General features: G+C 41.2%; 1 protein-coding gene across 5 annotated transcripts in view; it reads left to right on the top strand.

Moving 5' to 3' along the window:
- PDE11A (phosphodiesterase 11A) overlaps nucleotides 1–19,534 on the top strand; it is a 406,615-nt gene that overhangs the window by 327,137 nt on the left and 59,944 nt on the right. For all 5 annotated transcript variants that reach the window (XR_003418780.2, XM_053215318.1, XM_053215319.1 and 2 more), the window contains exons 13-15: nucleotides 4,583–4,692; nucleotides 12,269–12,359; nucleotides 15,731–15,831. Coding sequence is in view for 4 of the 5 variants with exons in the window: in XM_053215318.1 (XP_053071293.1) it covers nucleotides 4,583–4,692; nucleotides 12,269–12,359; nucleotides 15,731–15,831 (302 nt within the window). In the remaining variant the exon portion in view is untranslated. The remainder of the gene's footprint in view (nucleotides 1–4,582; nucleotides 4,693–12,268; nucleotides 12,360–15,730; nucleotides 15,832–19,534) is intronic.

Here is a 19,534-nt window from a genome sequence, read left to right as displayed (position 1 = left end):
CAGTTGACTTTTTCTCCTCGACATGGGTAAGTGTCGGTCTGAATGAAGACGGTTTGAAGGAAGATGGATGGGGTGGGGGAGGGGCAAACGGACATTTACTGGCAGGTGGACACGTTTCAAGCCTGATGATTCTCTAGAAACCATTTACCAGGCAGCTTTAAATCACAGTCAAGAGATAGGTGCTGCTTCAGTAACTCAGGTATCACAGTTGAGAGAGGTAAATATGTTCTGTGTGACTGTGTGTGTGCTGTACTTCAGGGATTCTTTACTCTGATGATCTAGAGTTGGGTTTCATGGTCTTTGAATACCATAACATTATAGAATAATTTCTGGGAAGAGGGGCCATGACTTTTATCAAATTCTCAGAAGTATCCATGATCCAAATAGTTTAACAGCTCAATGTGGATTCCTAGGAAGGGGCGGGGAGGAAAGTGGCTGCATAGAAAATCACAGTAAAATATATCCCATCATTTTATATAATGGGTGATAACTGATGGCTTAAAAATGACTCAGGGCTTTGATCTGGAGCCTATTAGAGGCATTTGGTTTCAACTCCCAATTAAATATCTAATCTAATTACCTTATTTTAACATTATCCCTATTCTTACTGTTCTAATTCATCAGCTCATTCTAATCAATAACATTTTCACAGGCAAACCTCTCTAAATTTTAGTGCAGTTCTATTGTTTACAGCACTGATTTCCACAGTATTGTGGATAATTATTTCATATTTGATAGACTTTCAGGACTTATTATTAGCAAGATCCAAACCCAGCAAAACTGACTTACAGTTTCAAGATGACAGAGATGACAGACAAAGACCTTTATATCCCTTCTCCCTTCAAAATCACACCAAAATAGGAAGGGAACAAGAAATGGATACACATCCCACCTTTCATGGAACCATAATGTATGAGGGCAGAAAATGGAGGGAGGATGTTCATAGTTTAGTAGAGAAAAGGAAGATCTAACCCAAGTGCCTTTGGGGTGAGGGGATGGAGGAAGTGGTACACGTGAGAAACATCCCCTCCAGAACCTATCAAGGTTTAGGATCCAGAGGCATTAGAGAACACAAAAATGGGGTGAAGTGGAGGGAGGGGGTGATGAAAACACTAAGTCCCCACCCCTTCTCCATATAATCAGAGGCCTACTCTTCTCACCTATGCAGGAGATAGAATATTTGCTGCAGAAACTAAACCCCAGACTTGGGGACACCAGCAAAAGAAAAGTTAAGGTGAAGTACATCCCAAAAATGAGAGAATTAAGTGAAAGTCTACATTCTCAAAGATGAGAAGATACAAGTCTCTTTTCTCATAATGTCAACATCCATGTTTACACCATTTCCAAGCAAGAGATTGGGAAGTCCACAGAACAGGAGTTTAGATACTGACATTTGGGGCTCCCAACAAAAGACCAGCTGGCCATCTGCTCACCTTGTGGGAAGGCCCAGAAATCTACAGACACCACCCCCAAACACTGGTGTGTGGCAAACATTATAATACTTTTAGATGAGTAGACACTCAAGGATATCAGGTGTTTGAGGGAAACCAGCAAACACAGAGGAAAAGGAGTTTAGAGGAAACAGGTAACAAGGAGCAGAAGAGAATTTCAGAGGAATTATAATTATCTTCAAAGATATAAAAGACTGTAATGAGAAAAGAATAGCATGCTATGAGAAAAGGAGCAACAGGCAAGAAAATGCTTACAAATTAAAAATATTATTATTCCTGGAAAGAGGGGGGAACTGTGGGAAAGAAGAGGCAAGAAAATAAAAGAATCAATACAGGAAGTCCAATATTCAATTGGAGTTCCATTCAAGAGGGCACAACAGTAAAAAGAAAACTATTTTTTAGAAAGATTACAAAAATATTGTACTGAAGAAACTGAGCTTCCATGTTGGAAAAGCGTTACCAAGCCAAATGATGGGGGAAAAGTCCCAAACCAAAGCATACCTTTGAGAAATTGCCAAAACCCTAGGGATAGAGAGAGGATTCTAAGAGAGAGGAAATCAAATAGCATACAGTGTTAGGAATAAGAACTGCATATACTTCTCAGAAACGGCTTCAGAAGTTAGAACAGTCTTTCATAGAGCAGTCTTTCAACATTCTGAGTGGAAATGTTGCAACCCAGAATTGTAGGGGAGGCTAACAACTGAATGAAGACATTTTCAGTCCTGCAAAGCCTCAAAAGTTAATTCACTCCCCCAGTGTTGAAAAGTTAATACCCTTTCTCACGACGCCACTGGCAGGTGTGCTCCTGCGAAATGAGGGGGGAAATGAAGGACAGAGATGTGGGATGCAAGAGCCTGGAGGTCAACCCTGGGAGAGAAAAGCTGGCAGCAGACAGAGAATCCAGACCACAGAGCAGGACCAGGCCACCACAGGGTGTCCCCAGGACGGGAAGGCATCTAAGAAATGGTGTGCCCCTTTGGAGAGCTGTGTAGGATGTGAGAAGACTCAGATATTCAAAGAAATCTTCACTCCAGGAAATAAAAACATTCACATCAGAAGGGAAACAAGCCCCAGATCCTAGTTGGCTCAGCAGTGTCTATGAATAGAGTGCAGATCAGGAAAGCGCTGTATCTGGATTGCATTGTGAGTGTGGGGGAGGGAAGAGAGTACGTGTGAAGATAATTCTCACCCATCACAAGACATCAGTGTTTAAGAGCAAACTCTGGCACCTGTATGCTGGGAGTTGGCCCGCCTCTGCCACGTACTAGCTCTAAGTCCCTAGGCACATTACGTAGCTTCTCTGTGCCTCTGTTTCTTCTTACCTGGGGATAACTGTGGTTTCTACCTCACACGGCTGTGATGCGAATTAAGTCAGTTAAACAGTTGTAGAGTTCTTAGGAGAGTGTCGGCACATAGGAAGGACTGTATAGGCACTTAATGACTAACCAAGTGCTAATAATATGTACATACTATATAGAAATATGGTAGAAAATAATTACCAAATTAGGAAAAGATTAGGTGCCTTTGGGAATCAGGAAAGGGGAAGGATGAGGGACTACTGTTTTTGATCCTAAGTCTCTTACTACGATTTTATTTTTTTTTAACTATTCAGGCAATACATTAAAGTAAAATAAAATTAACTTAAAACCAACAGCCAACTCCAAATTTTAAAATGAAGGGGCACACACAGCTTTGATATGGACTACTTCATTCCCCCCATCAACAATTTACTAACATTCCTATTTGCTATGCTAGTGAAATTACGTGTATTTCTGAATGTAGCAGAGAACCCAACTTAATTTTTAAAAATAAAACTGTCAACACAGAAACTTATTCAGTTATTTCTGCAATAAAATCATAATTAATTAAAAAACAAAGTTTTTATTGCTCTAAGAGAAGAGATACTATCTAGTGGTCCTGAGTTTGGGGAAAAAATATACATGAGAAAGGAAGCAGTTTGAACCCTACTTTCCCTTCCTCTTGCCCTCTGATAAAGATTTTAATAAATAATGAAATGGGAGACTTAACTAAGTACAAGGGGGAAGACATAAAGGCTTTGGGTCAAGAAAATGCATAGATTTGTGTTTCCAGAGGCTTACTGTCTCTTCCAAACTAACCAAAGGACAGCAGGAACCAAAGAATCCTGGTTCTGTAATTATATCCCACTACTCCCCAAATATCTCACACTGAGCCTAGGCATTTCATAAGCATGCTACCAGAGGCCAATAAAAACGGATTCTAGGGTCACCTGGGTGGCTCAGTCAGTTAAGTGTCGGACTCTTGATTTCGGCTCAGGTCATGTTCTCACGGTTCGTGAGTTCAAGCTGACAGCACAGTGCCTTCTTGCGATTTTCTCTCTCTGCCCCTCCCCTGCTCCTTCACAGGTTCTCCCTCTCTCTCTCTCCTCTCTCCCTCTCAAAAATAAATAAATTAAAAAAAAAAAAGGATTCTGTGTAATAAGATACTCTACCTGATTCTCAACCTGGGTTGCCACATCCTCTCCCAAACCCTAGTTTTCAAGATATAACCTGCCTTATTATCTGTATAAATTTAATCTGTCCTCCAAGCTAATATGAATTGAGGTATTCATAAGACAACTTCTAGAATACTATCATGTAACAATTTGAGTACTTTTAAGTTGCTTCTTTAAATAAATATATATATGTGTGTGTATATATATATGTTAAGGTGTTCTCTTTTGCCTGCCCTCATTTAAGTAGCAGCTGGTGGGTATAGCATCCGCTTCTAAATTCACAGCCCCCCTTTCTCCTCCTACCACTAGACACTCCTCACTGCAATGTAGAATCACAAAACACATTTTGCTCTGGGCCTCTGCCAAACTGTCACTGTATCTGGATAGTGCAATCTCCTCTCTAAAAAGGGAACAAAATAATCTGAACTTTGTCCTGGTGTGCCAGTGTGGGCCACCATGACAGCCAGCTAATCCATCACTGTGGGGACCTTAGGCTGTGCAACTGACCACCCAACTGACTGCCGTCAAAGGGGGGTGGCAGTTAATCATTTCCTTAAATGATGTGAGTATGGAAACAGGTGATTGTTGCTCAGCAGACGAACCTTATCCATTCTCCCTGCCCTGAGTAGTGACTGTGGCCATTTCCCCTTCTTCCCAGACCGCAGGGTTTCAAGAGATTCTGACCGAGGTGGAAATTTTAGCGGTGATTGTGGGATGCCTGTGTCATGACCTCGACCACAGGGGAACCAACAATGCCTTCCAAGCTAAGTAAGTGTTCTAATTGTTGTTATTTTAATGCATTTGCCTTTCTGTTCAGAGCCAAAGGTGACGAGTGCTAAAGAGTAAAGCATTAATTTCTGGCATCCGAGGCCAAGGCCATGCAGGCTTGGGTGTGCATGTCATGGGGCTCATCCATCTTTATAATTCCCTATTCTTCTTTTAATTGCAAATTTGCCCTTCATGTCATGCTTGTTGATTTGGTCTGTCTCTGTTGACCTCAGTCAGATAACAAAGCTCAGATTTTAAAAGGCCTATTTTTTTTTCCTTCCGGAGTATTTGCCTTCATGGCATTATAAGCATCTTGGACTTGCTACTCTCAAAATCAGGTTTTGAGACTATTAAAATAAAAGTGGCCTTCGGAAATTTTATGAAGCAGAATATGTTTCTTCTCCCAGTAGACTCTCTTGCAGGTTCTTTAATGGTGGGTGTTGTATAAACTGCAGTGAACTAAAGCAACGCAGGAATACGGTCTCTGCTGTTCCCATCCCTCCGCCCACAGAAAGGTGGGAAGCAAACAAAGGAATTGCATCAATCCTGGGAACGTGTGAGCACCTAATGTGCACAGACAGAATAATGTGCCCCTAAGCAAGTTGGACTGGTCGAAATAACCAGCCGTTACTTGGTGGCTCACACTGTGGTCTTATTTGGAAATAAGACCAAAACCCCAACCTCCTGACTTATATTGAAGGTCCAGTTTTAGTGTTCGTTTTACTATCTGTTTGCAAACAAAATGACACGTGGGTTCAGGGGCTGGAGCAAAACGTTTGGGGATGGAGAAGTTAAGAAAGGCTTCAGCAAAAAGGTAAGATTAACTGTCAGGTAACTGATTTCCAAGCCCCCGAACAGGTCTGCCTCCATAACGTGAACATCAATAGCCCACTGTGTGTCAACAGCATCACTCCCTTTGTTCCCCAAACATTGACCTATTGGGGCCTTGGACTCTTGGCTCTTTGCATATCCTCCCAATCAAATGAATTTTGATTTTATAAACTTCTCTCTGCATCCTGGATCCTATTATAACCCCTCACTTTAACCCTCTTTTCTCAATATCCTACCATTTCTTGACCCTCTTAACCTTCTGTGACATCCACTGTGCAAAAGCTTGGCACCAATACAATCAAACAATTCAGTTTCTTGCTACTCTACCTAGACTTTTACAGGCTTTGGGAGAAAATGTCACAATTGCGAGAGTCTGAGATATGCCAAATATGTATTGTCCCAGCTCAGCTGGAGGCTCTATACTCCCCACAGATCTTTCTGTGTCCCTAGCCAGCTCCGTCCCCGCTTGCTTTTAGCAGTTATGTGGACCAAACTGTTCTCCCTTCCTAAACCACCTCCTGTCTACCACTGCCCCCACACCACTCAGCAGATCACCTTGCCTCCTCCTTCACCGAGAAAATTGAGGCCATCAATTGAGCCCTCCCTCAATTTCCTCCCCTGCCATGTAGAAACTTATCTGTCTGGCCCCATCCTTTCACCCTTCTGTCCTATCTCAACCAAAGGGCTGTGCCGTCTCCTGCCTGAGACTAATCCCTCCACCTCAGCTTTGGGGGCTTTCCTTGCCCCCTCCCGTGGGACCCTGCTCCATCAATCTTCCTCCCTCTGCCTTGTGTCTCTTTTCCATTCCTACTAGTGCTCAGCATCCTGTTAATGTGAGCAATTCTCCACCATCTTGAAGAAGCCTGCCTCCAACCCTACTTCTCCCTCCGGCTTTGGTTCTCTCTCTCTCCCTTACTTTCCAGTCAGTCTTCTTGGAGGGTTGTCTGTTGTTGTCTTCACTTCCTCAACCCCCGCCTCCTACATGGCCGTCCAGTTCCACCTTCCCAGGGGAGCCCACCAATGGCCCCTGTTCCCAAAGCTGATGGACACTCTTTTTGGCCTTCTTTCTTGACATTTCTTGCCATGAGCCACATTTTGTCACTCCCTCCTTCCAGGAACTCTGTCTTCCTATTGGAGCCCCACAGCCATCTCAGTCTCAGTCTTTGCCTCTACACGTCTCTCTTTTCCTCTATCCTAGTGAATAGCAGGGCTAGAAACCCACCAGTCACCCAGATTCTCTCCTTAGCACCCCAAAACTGACATATCTGCATTGTTGGGTAACTACTGCTTCTTTGCACCCATCCTGGGTTGCTACAGCAAGCAACCCATATTCCCTCCTCCAGTCTCCCCCCTACCCCCTTGGCACTCAAGAATAATCTTTGTAATTCACAAAGCTGACTAAGTCACTCTCCTGCTTAAAAAACATTCACTGGCCTCCTGTGACTTTCAGGATAATGTTCAAATTACTTGGTTTAGCCCCCCTGAAGGCCCTTTTCAGTTGGGCTCCTGCCCATTTTCCTGGCCCAGCACCCACTCCTCCCACCCCCACTCCCCATCAATGCATCAGTGTCCCAGACACAGGGGCTATTGGTGTCCTCAATGGGGTCATGTTAGTTCACCTCTCTCTGCTCCCGGGTATGCTGCTTCTCTATCCTGGAATGCCCTTCTTCTCCTTCTTGCCCCAAACTCCTCTGAAAGCATCACCCCCTGGGTTTTATCTCTGAGGTACCATCATAGTCAGTGTCTCTTCCTTTAGCCCCCTGTCTCCAGCCCCCTACCTTTCTGCCACTTATGCATAAAGAGGAGATAAATGTGTTAGAATTATGTTCATAAAGCCAGACTGAGCACCTTGTGGGTTCTTTTAAGAGTCAAGTGCACAATACTTGTTCTCAGATACCAACATCCCCTTCCAGAGAGACCCTGTGTGTCACCCTGAGAAAGGCGGCCCTTTTTGCTAATTGACCTCTCAGGTCTTTGGACCAAGAATATACACCTGATTAAAACCAGCTAATCATATTTCATATACCAGGAATTCAGAGTTGGATTACCATGATACTGACTCAGTTATCTCTTGAGATCCAAGCTGTGGATCACAGAGACTTGGGAGCTGTAGGCTGCCATTTGGGGAAAGCCGTGATGACAGAAATAGATAAGAGAAACAAGAAAGTGAGTCTGCAGAGAGAAGAGAAGAAGAAAGTAAATATTCATAGAGAAACAGAAAAAAAAGGTTATACAACCCTGGAGACAGAAAAAGCAGACTTGATCCCTGGCTTTCCACATCTCTACTCCATTGCCAGGAGACCCAGCCACACTTGTGATAACTGGGTTCCCTCAAAGTTCCTTTTATCATTTAATCAACCTCTTTAATGAAGCTGCTTCTAATTGATTTCTGTTTTTTGCAACTGACAGTGCCTGAGACAATGAGAAGTACTACAATGTACTTGTTGTATCCTACCTCCAGTGCTCACCAACATACTTGTAGGGTAGATATCTTTGTCTCCATTTAACCGGGAGGGCCTGAGCCTCAAGGAAGTAACTTGCCCAGATTCATGCATCCAGAATGTGGCACAACAGTGTTTGGACCCAGGCTATCTGATTCCAAAAGCCATTGCTTAACCACCGCATCATATTCCCTTTCATGACTTTGTATTATTTATTTGGGGCCTTTAAGTTTCCAGGTTATTAGCTGACTTGCCATATATGTGAGCTCTGGAAAACTACAATATATTTTGACATCCAGCAAATCAAGACACAGAGCCATAAAAAATCCTAGAAATGAACTAGACCTTGGTAGTCATATTTTTCAACACCTTAACTTTACAAAAATGGAAACTGGGGGGTCCCTGTAGAGGCCACTTTTAGGCAAACAGGCTTGAGCAATGGAATGTAGGAAGTGCCCATAGTGACCACCCGGCTGAATGCAAACCATCCCATCAGGTGATCGACCCACCTGCAAATATCCTAACTGACCAATGGGCTACTTACAACCAGGCACCGTTGCCAAAAACGGGAGAATTCCATACTTTACCATACTTCCTCATCTTCCCCCTTTAAAAACAGCCGCCACCCACTGCCTCCTTGCAGACAGCCTCTCCCTCTGCTGTCTTGCAGTGTATCCAATAAACTTCTATCCTTTCTTCAGCCTCAGGTGAATTCTTTCACCACCAACGCCATTGGCTTCCACCTATCATCCCCCCACATCTGGGGGCCCCATCTGATTGTATAGACACCCCATGTCTATGTGGGAACACCACAGTTCCCAAGTCTCAAGTGACTGGTGTAAGATTAAACAACTTTCAACATATGAGATAAGGGTTAAGTTGCTGATTGCTGATATTAGAATTCAAAGTTCGGGGGTTTTGGGTTTTTGGTTTTTCTTTTTTGCATCCTTATACCACATGATCAAAATCTACTGTTCCAAGACAGTCTGACATGTTTCCTCAAGACGATTAATCCCGTACACAACTTAACCAGCTCACGGGATGTCTATCAGCCCTGCTTCTACCTAAGAGAGTTCCTTTTGAACTTAGGATACCAAACATCACCACCACCCACCCTCTTGTTAAAATGTCCTTCAACAGCGAATACTGAAAGAGACCTTTTAAATCATGGTGAAGGGGTTACCTTTTTATTGATTAGGATAACACTTATTCAGTAAGCGTGCCATTGTTTAGAAAAGCCATAGGAAGAAATCTAGTCCTTATTTCCTTTGTTATTCCACAATCATTGAGTGCTGTTTTTGTGCAAGGCTCTGTGCTAGGCATTGTGGGAGAAATAAAGAAGCATAACAAACAGTCCCTTCCCTAAAAGTAGTCACAGTATAATTCCAACCTTTCAAGTGATTTGGAAATAGATTTAAATGCACCAGTTATTACGTGGCAAAGCATACAGTACCTTTTATTCATATATAAGGCTATAAAGAAACAAGAGACATTTAGCAAGGGACAAATTACTATATAAAATGCAAAATGCCTCTATAATAAAAAGTTGTGACTTTAGTTATAGCACAATATGATTTATTCTCTTAGCCTTTCTGATGAGTGAACCTTTACATTTTCATATTTTATTCTTAATTTTTAAGTATTGGAGCACGTGCAATGAATGATCAATAGGTAGAGAGGGCCACCATACCACCATGCTTAGCAATTGCTCTGTGAACACCTCTCTCCCGTTTTCTCCAGGGACAGCATTTCCCACTCATCCCCCCCGTCTCCATTACAGCTGCCCCCGATGATTAAATATCAGTACCAAGCAGCTTTGTAGTATATTCTCCTAGGAGACTTCTTCTATTCATTTCTAGCATAATCTCTTATACTCATTTATTGGGAATGAAAACCCATCTTGTCGCTTTCGGCCAGGTCCCAGAAGTGAAATCCTGGGGCACATTAATCTGCCATGACAGCCTAATCCCATTCCTCACCACCTCCCAGCAATTCTCAATTTCCTAATTACCTTTCATAGTTTTCCTTTTAAAACTTTCCCATAAGCCATATCTGGAGAACTTATGCACGTTTTTGCACATTTATTTCTTGGTGCCTGAGCAAAGTGCCTGTACAGAAAGAATTTTCACTTTGACTTTTCTTTTTAATAAGTCTCTTCTCGCTGTGTCACCTGTCCACAAATGAAAGTCTTCAGTATGTTGGGATGACCTAATCAACAATGAGCTTCATAAACAATCACATGTATAAATATTCCTGTGCTCATGAAATTCAGATATATAATATGGATATCCACAATTTGGAGATATATATGTATCGACAATTTGTATATATATATACACACACATATATATATACAATTTGTATATATTATATATATATATATATACCATATATATATATGGTAACATACTTTTTGCTGCCAACCTTCAAGTTTGAACTATAATCTCTAGCCATACTACTGTAAGCTTATTAGCCAAGCAGCTAATATTTTTTTAATTTATTATTTATTTTTGAGAGAGAGTGGGGGAGGGGCAGAAAAAAAGGAGGGGGGACAGAGGATCCCAAAGTGGCTCTGCGCTGACAGCAGTGAACCTGATGCAGGATTCAAACTCACTAACCATGAGTTCATGACCAGAGCCCAAGTCAGATGCCTAACTGACTGAGCCACCCGGGCGCCCCACCAAGTAGCTAATATTTTTTTAAGCACCTATTCCATGCCAGGCAATCAGCTATGATATGCACATAAAACATCCTGGAATTTCAAAATCCAAAACAAAGGCACCCAGTGTGCATTTTGAAAAATGTATTTTCATAAAAAGGAACTCTGATAGAAAATAGTTAACTAAAATTAAATATTAATTGATCACTGGTTACTAAGATTAGCCTAACAATTTTGCACTTATTAAATGGTATAGGTGAAGGTAAGATTTAAAGAAACAACACATACCTGATTAAAATGTAGTTACCACCCTCCCCCTTAGCAACTCTATTCATGATGATACCTATGGAACCTAACCTTGTGTTTCTCCAGCATGTCGTCAGCTCTGAGTCTCTCCAAGATTATGGGCCCCTGGGCCCCTGATCTGGCTGTGATCTTGGGCTGCTTCACAGTGGAGATGGAGGGCAGCTTAGGACCAAAATCCTTCACGTTGCACGTATATGCAGTTCTTGGCTCCTCTCATTAGCAGTGCAGACTGTGAGCTGTCAGTCTCCGGCATTTCCAAGAAAAGGCCAAATTGCCCTTTTGATGTCCAAACTCCCTGGAATGAGCAGGAAAGAACACAGGGACTCTGATTGCCGTGATTGCCCTTTAAACCATAGGATTCTCTGGATCTCTCTTGACTCTTAAGATGCTCTAAATCCTAATCCTTCCACAAGAGCTGGAAATGAACACACTTGAACATGTCCAATGAACACTTTGCTGAACTGATATTATTGAGAATTAACTGGTTCTGCATAAGCAGAATTTACAGATAATTCAAAGTAACTTTTTCAAGTATTTAAAATGGAAATTGATATGGGTTTTAATTGATTTAATAGACTGCAGTCTACTACATGTCATGTATTATGATAAGCACTTCCAAGTATTTTATTACATTTTCATAAATAACAGGAGGTAGATAGCATTTTCACAATTTTAGAGACCAAGAAACTGAGCCTTAAAGCACCCAAGTAACTGTCCAAAGCTTTTTCCAAGAGCTAGGGTCTGATTCCAAATCCAGGGAACTTTCCAGAGTTCTACTCTGAGATACAGTGGGACTGTGAGCTGGGAAATCATAGGAGAAGCTTGTCAGCCTTACCTGTAAAGTGGTTCAATGGACTCTGCATAATATTCCCAAGGGCTTTTCCCCTGGAAAGGCAAATACATTGGGTATAGGACAGTTAGTTGTTGTGAACACTCGGAAGCTACATACAGTTTAGTTCATGAAGTGCACCCTGATCCCCTAAGCTACAAATTCTGTCTTTTGTCCTTGGAACATCTGAAGCACTTCGATTGGACATGGAACACTTTCTATGGTATTTGTGTTATGTGCATTATTTATCTTATGACCACATCTCATCTGAATTTCTTAGCCACATGGCCTGTGTCTTATCTATTTTATCATCCACGGGATCTAGCCTAACACATAGAAGGTTTTCGAAAAGTTTACTTCGTGGATGAGTGAAGTACCCGGTTTCCTAAGAATATATATGCTCGTGTTCCTTTGCCAAAGCAGGAAAAGCAGTCTGATCCAAAGAAATGGCATGGGAGAATCGTTGGTGGGTGGAGGGCCCTGGTTACTCACGCTTCTCTCCTCTTTCAGGAGCGGCTCTGCCCTGGCCCAACTGTATGGAACTTCTGCTACCCTGGAGCATCATCATTTTAACCATGCTGTGATGATCCTTCAAAGTGAGGTACAGGCCTAATACTCTGCTCCCCTTCTCAGAAAACCAATACAACAATGTTTGCTACTTCTTTCTTTGTAGTGCCACACATAGATACAGAGAAAAGAGACAAGTTTTTTTAGGCGAAACTATTGCTTTTCTTGGCGGCTTTTTAAAATCCTTTCAGATGCCTGACCAAGAACCTTATTCAGTTCTTCCTGAGCGGATTCATTTGGGTTTCATGATTGGTAAGGAGACTTTTCAGATTCACTTAGCAGAAAAGCCGGCTTATAGCTTGTCACCAGAGCATGGGCTTATTTTCTTTAAGGAGCACAGAAGCCACTGGCAGAGTGACTTGACCCAAGTAGGGAGTGGCCCACATTCCCATTTTGCAAAAGTCGAAGCCATTTTACAAGATGGTAGAAATAGAAACAGGGTGAGAAAATTACACTTTATTAGCACAATTGAGAAAGCTATGAAAGATAAAAAGAACCCAAAATTGCTGGTCGGAGCAGTCTGAAAGTGAGAATTGCTGCTCAACTTGAGACCCAAGGCTAAAGCCATATGCCTTATTTTGCTTCATGTCGCAATGCAGGAGTTAGACATAGTTGGACTTGTGTACTTTTAGCTCTCCACAGAGAAAAAGAAAAACCACTAACTGACTCCGGCTGAGGCATCTGAGTTTTAAATTGCCAGGAAAGGATCTGTTTAATTTTCTGCAGGCGTACAGACTTTTTTTTTTTTTTTTGAGGCCAAGAAGGGATCATCTGTTCCCCATTATTTGTCAGTTCTCTAGCTGTGCCATTAATTATTATTATTATCATCATTAAGGCCCTGCTTCGCTGGAATAGCATCATTAAATATGGAGGGTTTTTTTCCCTCCAGCCTATCTTGAGAAAGCATGTCTTTTGCAATATCACAAAAGCCTTCTTCGACCCCATAAAGGAGAGTCAGCACTCCGGAACCCGAATGCAACTGGGGAAGGGCAAACCCGCTGAGGGAGATGTATTTTCAGTTGGGAATGAAACATCAAGAGTTAGCCTCTCAGTAACTCTGACAGAAACCGTCATCCCAGCCTCTGCAGCTCTGGAATTTTCCTATGGAAGCCATGTTTGAGCTGAGCGCTATGGAAGAGGGAGGGAGGGTTAGGAGGAGCTTGGAGCTTGGGTGCAGACTGTCTTTTCTATACTGGCAATATGATGAGTTTACACCTCAGACCCCAGAAACTCCCACCTTTGTAATAACAGGGATTATAAACAGGATGTTAGGGTTTTCTTGGAAGGTCATTTGTTTGTCTCCTTGGGAAAAACAAACCCCACTAACTCAGAATTTGTCTTCATACAAATAAAACACATTGGCTGGCCTTCACTCCGGGGTTCTCTGTAAAGAACACAGAATAATGACAATGGAAATTCATCCTGAGCAACTGTTGTGTGGGTTCTGGTCTGGCTATTATCCCACAGACACCCCTGCCCTGCGCATCAGAAAGGCAAAAATGCACCCTGCTTTTTAAATGAGGCAGAGGCCTGAGGCAAACTACTCCAGACCTTTCTCCCTCCACACTTGGTTTTCTTTTCATCAGTACCACTCCTCCATAAATGTAAATGACAGTAGAAGCAGTATTTCAGGGACACAAATCTGTTTCAGGGACCAAACCCTTGAGGCACTGTAGAAGGCCAATTTGCATGTAAACAATACACTGACTGCAAATTAACTGTTTTGTTTTATCAAAGCCTATCTGGCTAGCTTTATCACTCTGTTAGCTGTAAATTGTGTCAGTTACTAGATGTTCTTTAAAATTGTTAAAACGCACTCTCTCACAAAAAGATCAAGATCCTCAAATTCAGACCAGCTTTCTCCTGAACTCCACATAGTTTTGACTGTAACTTACTCATAAAGCTATTTTCTTTCACTGGGAGATGCTAGCCATTGTCTGGATCCAGGTGATGACTTTTCCACAGCTTCCAACCACTTTCTTCCAGGCCCCAGAGCACCAACGTATGATTGATCCATGGGGGAAGGCTCAGACGAAGAAACCTGGGCAGAATTATGGCTTGGTCTACCTTTACTTACTTGTCTTCTTCTTAATGGCTGAATTAAGGGTCTGGAAGAGTTCATTTGAAAATTATTATTAATATTGGACCTGGTCCCAGGTGGAACCAATATACTCTAGTCTTAAAGGAGTGGAGGGTTCACCCAATGAGATAAATTAACTCAGGGAAGGAGATTATCATCTGGTAGCTGGTAAGAAGTAATTTGCTAATTGATATTCTGGTTCCCTGAAAGAATTAATTTACCTCTTAGTGGAAAATAGTTTATTCTCAGGCAGTCATCTGCCCCTTCCTTCCATACTATCTTCTGGCTCTCAGCACCCACTTTAAAACCCCTCCGGTTCCCAGGCCACATGTTTTTGAGTTCATAACCCATGCTAAGAAAACTTGATAAATGAAAAGCCCCTGACTTTCAAAGCAAGTTAAGTGAATTTACAGGATTGTTTCACTTTACTAAAAATATCGCAGAACTGTCTAATGTAGCTAAAACAAATTTTGATGAAAAGAAGTGTGCTTTCCAAAGGTATGGAGATACAGGTACAAATTTTCCTAGGTAAAAGTCATCTTAGCAGTCCCAAGAACTATGCCAATAACACTATCTTATACATTCTAGCGACTCAGTAATTACATACTGAATTTAATCTACCACACACTTCATTAGGATGTATCTTCACAATTTAACTCGGGGTTTCTCAAACTCGACAGTGTTGACACACTGGGCCGGTATACCTTCATTGTGGGGGCTATCCTATGCATTGTCAGAGATTCAGTGGCATCCCAGGCCTCTACCCACCAGATGCTGATCGCATGCCCAACCAGAGTGATGATAAAAAAGTCTCTAAATATTGCCAAAATCACTCTCAGTTAAAAACCACTGGTCTAAGGTTTCTTTCTCCTCCGTGAAGTAATTTGTTGTCATAGCAAGTGCTTCCAAAATGCCAACTTAAGTCTTTATTAGTGAAACTAGTATTCATTTTAGGGTCAGAAAGATTCTCAAATATTTTGTCAATTTCTACGCTCAACAATTCCACAGGAAATGGCAGCCAAATGGAGTTATTGGCACAAACATATCCATAGTAACACAAGTTTAAACATTTTCAGAGTCTTCTATTTAGGACTAATGAAGAATAATAAAGTGCCTCTTGGTGGTTGTCCTCAAAAATGGTTGCACTCTCTGGCTTTGCTGTTTTCCAGAGGGTCTGTTTGTATTTGCACAAAATTTCATTAATTTTTTTAAAAAATGTTTTTTATCATGTTCCCATACTTTTTTTTTTTTAAATATAGGAGACATGTAATTGACAACCTCAGATTTAATGTTGTCTTTTGTGACTTTTTACTTTCTCATTACAGGGTCACAACATCTTTGCTAATTTGTCCTCCAAGGAATATAGTGACCTTATGCAGCTTTTGAAGCAGTCAATATTAGCAACAGACCTCACGCTGTACTTTGAGTAGGTATTGGCATTTGATCTATTTGACAAATGGATATCTAAAATTTCATCTTGTAATTAATTTTCAAGTCCATATTGGGGGTCGCCTGTTATTCTACCACTGGTATCAATGTGTAAATGAGCTAAACTTTTTGTTATTTTCCCTTATCTAAATGAACTTCATTAAGGTGGTATCTGTAAGACAAGAAAATCAGGGCTACCATCACGTGATTTATAGCTGTCTTCTGTTGAATGAACTTTGTCTGAAACTTTTGACTCTGAAACTAGGTGATGGCCATTTTTATTTTAGACACTTGCTAAGATTGCTATTTTTGGTTATTTTATTTCTGGTGAAATCCAAAATGGTGTTGATGATGCTAATGAAAGATTTGTTGCTGAAAGGTTGACTTGAAATCCAGGTCTTCATTTCTTGCCTCTACTCTCTCTTTCTCAGAAGAGCTGTCCTCCTTTTTCCCAAAGTTCAAGCCTCCATCTGAGCTAGAAATTCCATCCCTCTTATTTCCCCTGATACCTGCTCCACCAGAGCAAAACCACCTCTTTTGGCAGCCTGAAAGTCTTTTCCTTCACCAATATGCATAGTTTCCTCTTAAAGACCGGTTTCCCTTCCTTAAAAAATTCTTCCACTTGATCTGATGGAGATCTTTAATTGCTTTTCAACTTACCTTTCTTTTACTGCCTACCTTTCAAAATAAATGGAACACAGAAAAATAAAAAAATAAATAATAAATAAATAAATGGAACACATTTTCCTAACACCTGCTTACGCTTTGAAGACCAATGTGCACCTTCATATTCTACAAAAATTGTTCTTTCACAGGTCACCAGAAACTTCCTTGTCCTCAAATTCTGTGTCCTCCTTTACCCATTTCTGATATTGTCTAGCTTCTTTGAGACCTCTGAAGGTTTACAGTCTTCTTATTGTCAATTTCTACCCTCTTCTCTTCCCCAACATCCAGCTGCTTTTCTCCCTCTTTTTCTGGATTCTTTGTAGGTTTCTTTTCTCCTTGTTCCTACATATGAGTTCTTGAACCCATATTCTTTCTCAAATCAGATTTATTCCCTTAGCCTCATCTCCATATAACCTGTATAGCTTTGTAGAAGGCCCTGGAATTCTTCAGTCTAACCATCACATTCTAATCATATATCTCCAACTTCCATCTCAAAAACCTTCACTGATTTCATTGCTTTCAAAGCAACCTGGAAACTTAGTTCAAGTTTCAAGGCCCTCATAATCTGCCCCTAACCTTTTTTCCTTCTTATCTTCCACTTCTCTCCTACATGATTTGTCTTCCCTAACCAGACTGGTCTACATATTACACTTTGAAAACATCTCACACAGTGCCCTGATGCCCGAATCATACTGTTTCTGCATGAAATCCTGTCCCTGCCCTTCCTCATCAGCTGAATTTTCCTTTAAGGTCCATTTCCTCCATCACCTTTTCTAGGAAGCTTGTTTCACTCCCTTTGAAATCTTAACTGCCCTTTGTTATTGTGTCAGTTAGAATTAGAATCAATTGTAAAGGGCACAAAACCCAAAACAATAGTGGACTACATCTCTGTCACGTAGAAGAAATCTGGAGATCCACAATCTGGAGCTGGTAGAGTAGCTATATGAAGTCATCAGGGACTCAGTGCTCTTTTTATCTTTCCGAGCTGCCACCTTCAGCACATGGTTTCGACCTTAGTCCAAGATAGCTGCTTAAGCTCCAACCAGAATGTCCACATTTCAACAAGCAGAAAGAAAGAAGGGACAAGGAAGAAAGGGGCCAAAAGGTGATGCAAGCTATCTTTTAGGAGAGTTTTTTGGAAACTCCACATAATTCTTGCACTTACATTTCAATGGTCAGAATTTAGTCATTTGGCCAAACCTAGGTTGAAGGAAGGTTGGGAAAGGAAGTCTTTACTTTGGGTAGCTGTGTGCCCTGCTGAAAAGTAGGGGCTCTATTATTAACAAAGGAAGGAGGGATATTGGAGTAGACAACTAACAATCTGTGCCCTAGGTATTTATTGTTGGATTCTGCTGAATGAGTTAGTGCATGGTATTGTGGAAAGAGTAAAGGCTTTGGAAGTATACTGGTCTGGATTTAAATCACGTTCTGGCATTCTGCTTAAACCTGGTAGACTGAGCCCAAGTGTCTGTGTCCTTTCCCTCCTGAAACTCCACTGAAATGACACCAAATAAATTTAAAGAAAAATAAAAGCATAAATCTGCAAGAGAGAGGGCACGCCAACAACTGAAAAGAGATGTCAATACATAAGTGGAAAACGGAAGACTGACCAACAAATGGTAACTGATTTAGCAGAGCAGAAGTGAAAAGTAGGACCCACAGAGGAAAACATCTCTGAGAAGCAAGATAGTTTGCCCTGTAAGACCTTTCTTAGGAGCCCAGGGACAAAAAAAAATGCCATGAAAAGGGGATATGACTCTCAAAGCTTAAGACAAGAAGATTGATAGAAAGTCAGTTTATGTAACACTCAGAGCCCACAAAGTCCTTCCCCAACATAGTCAGTTAGCTTTTTTTCCTCTACCCCTGGAGATAGTCAGAGGTTTATTCCCTAGAGAAATAAAAGACCAAACTCTGGACTGAGGGAAATACAAGGTAGAAATGAGATACAGAGCCAGAACAGGGGATAAAAAGAAATGGAACAAGTCTCTGGATTGAAAACCCATAGCCCAGTCACCCAGAAGCTAGGAGTTCATATGCCATAAATCCAGGGTTGTCAGATTTAGCAAATAGAAATACAAGAATCCTAGTTAAATTTGAATTTCATATAAACAAGGAACAATTTTTAGTATAGCTATGTCCCATGTAATGTGTGTGGAGGACACATACATACAACTGCTGCTCAGCCTTTTAATGCCTGACCATTACATACAAAGAGATACCAAGGCTCACAGAACACTTTGTGAAAGACTCCCATATGAAATACAGAAGCCAAAGCAAATGGGAAAAAATGAAATTCAGAGAAAGCAGGGAGAGAAAGAAAACAAAACCCCAAAGCGATTATTAATATCTTTAGACAGCTAATGTATTGCATCCATGAAACAAGAACAGGATGCTTTAAAAAATAATAGGAACAACCACAGAAGAAAAAGCTCTTGATATTAAAAATAGGATAGCCAAGGGGCGCCTGGGTGGCGCAGTCGGTTAAGCGCCCGACATCAGCCAGGTCACGATCTCGCGGTCCGTGAGTTCGAGCCCCGCATCGGGCTCTGGGCTGATGGCTCGGAGCCTGGAGCCTGTTTCCGATTCTGTGTCTCCCTCTCTCTCTGCCCCTCCCCCGTTCATGCTCTGTCTCTCTCTGTCCCAAAAATAAAATAAACGTTGGAAAAAAAAATTAAAAAAAAAATAAAAATAGGATAGCCAAAATAAATAAAATTAAGGCATTGGGGAATACAGTCAAAGGACAAACAGGCAGCAATATGGAAAATATTGTTTTGTTTCATTATGTGCTTTTTAGGATTGTTTGATTTGTTAACTATGTGCATGGAATACCTTGATAAATATAAATTTTAATTAATTTTAATATATAGTTTCAAAACAAAAATCCCAGCTCTGCCACTACCTGGCTGTGTGTTATCAGACAAATTATTCACCTCTCCAAGCCTCTTTTCTTCATACGTAAAATAGAGATAACAATACCTATGTTATCTGTCTTATAAACATCTTACATCTCATAAATGCCTTGTATATCTTATAAG

The sequence above is a fragment of the Acinonyx jubatus genome, chromosome C1 (assembly GCF_027475565.1).
Source record: "Acinonyx jubatus isolate Ajub_Pintada_27869175 chromosome C1, VMU_Ajub_asm_v1.0, whole genome shotgun sequence".
Taxonomy (NCBI): Eukaryota; Metazoa; Chordata; class Mammalia; order Carnivora; family Felidae; genus Acinonyx; species Acinonyx jubatus.
The sequence above is the reverse complement of the archived record's forward strand: the minus strand, read 5'-3'. Positions and strand labels throughout refer to the sequence as shown.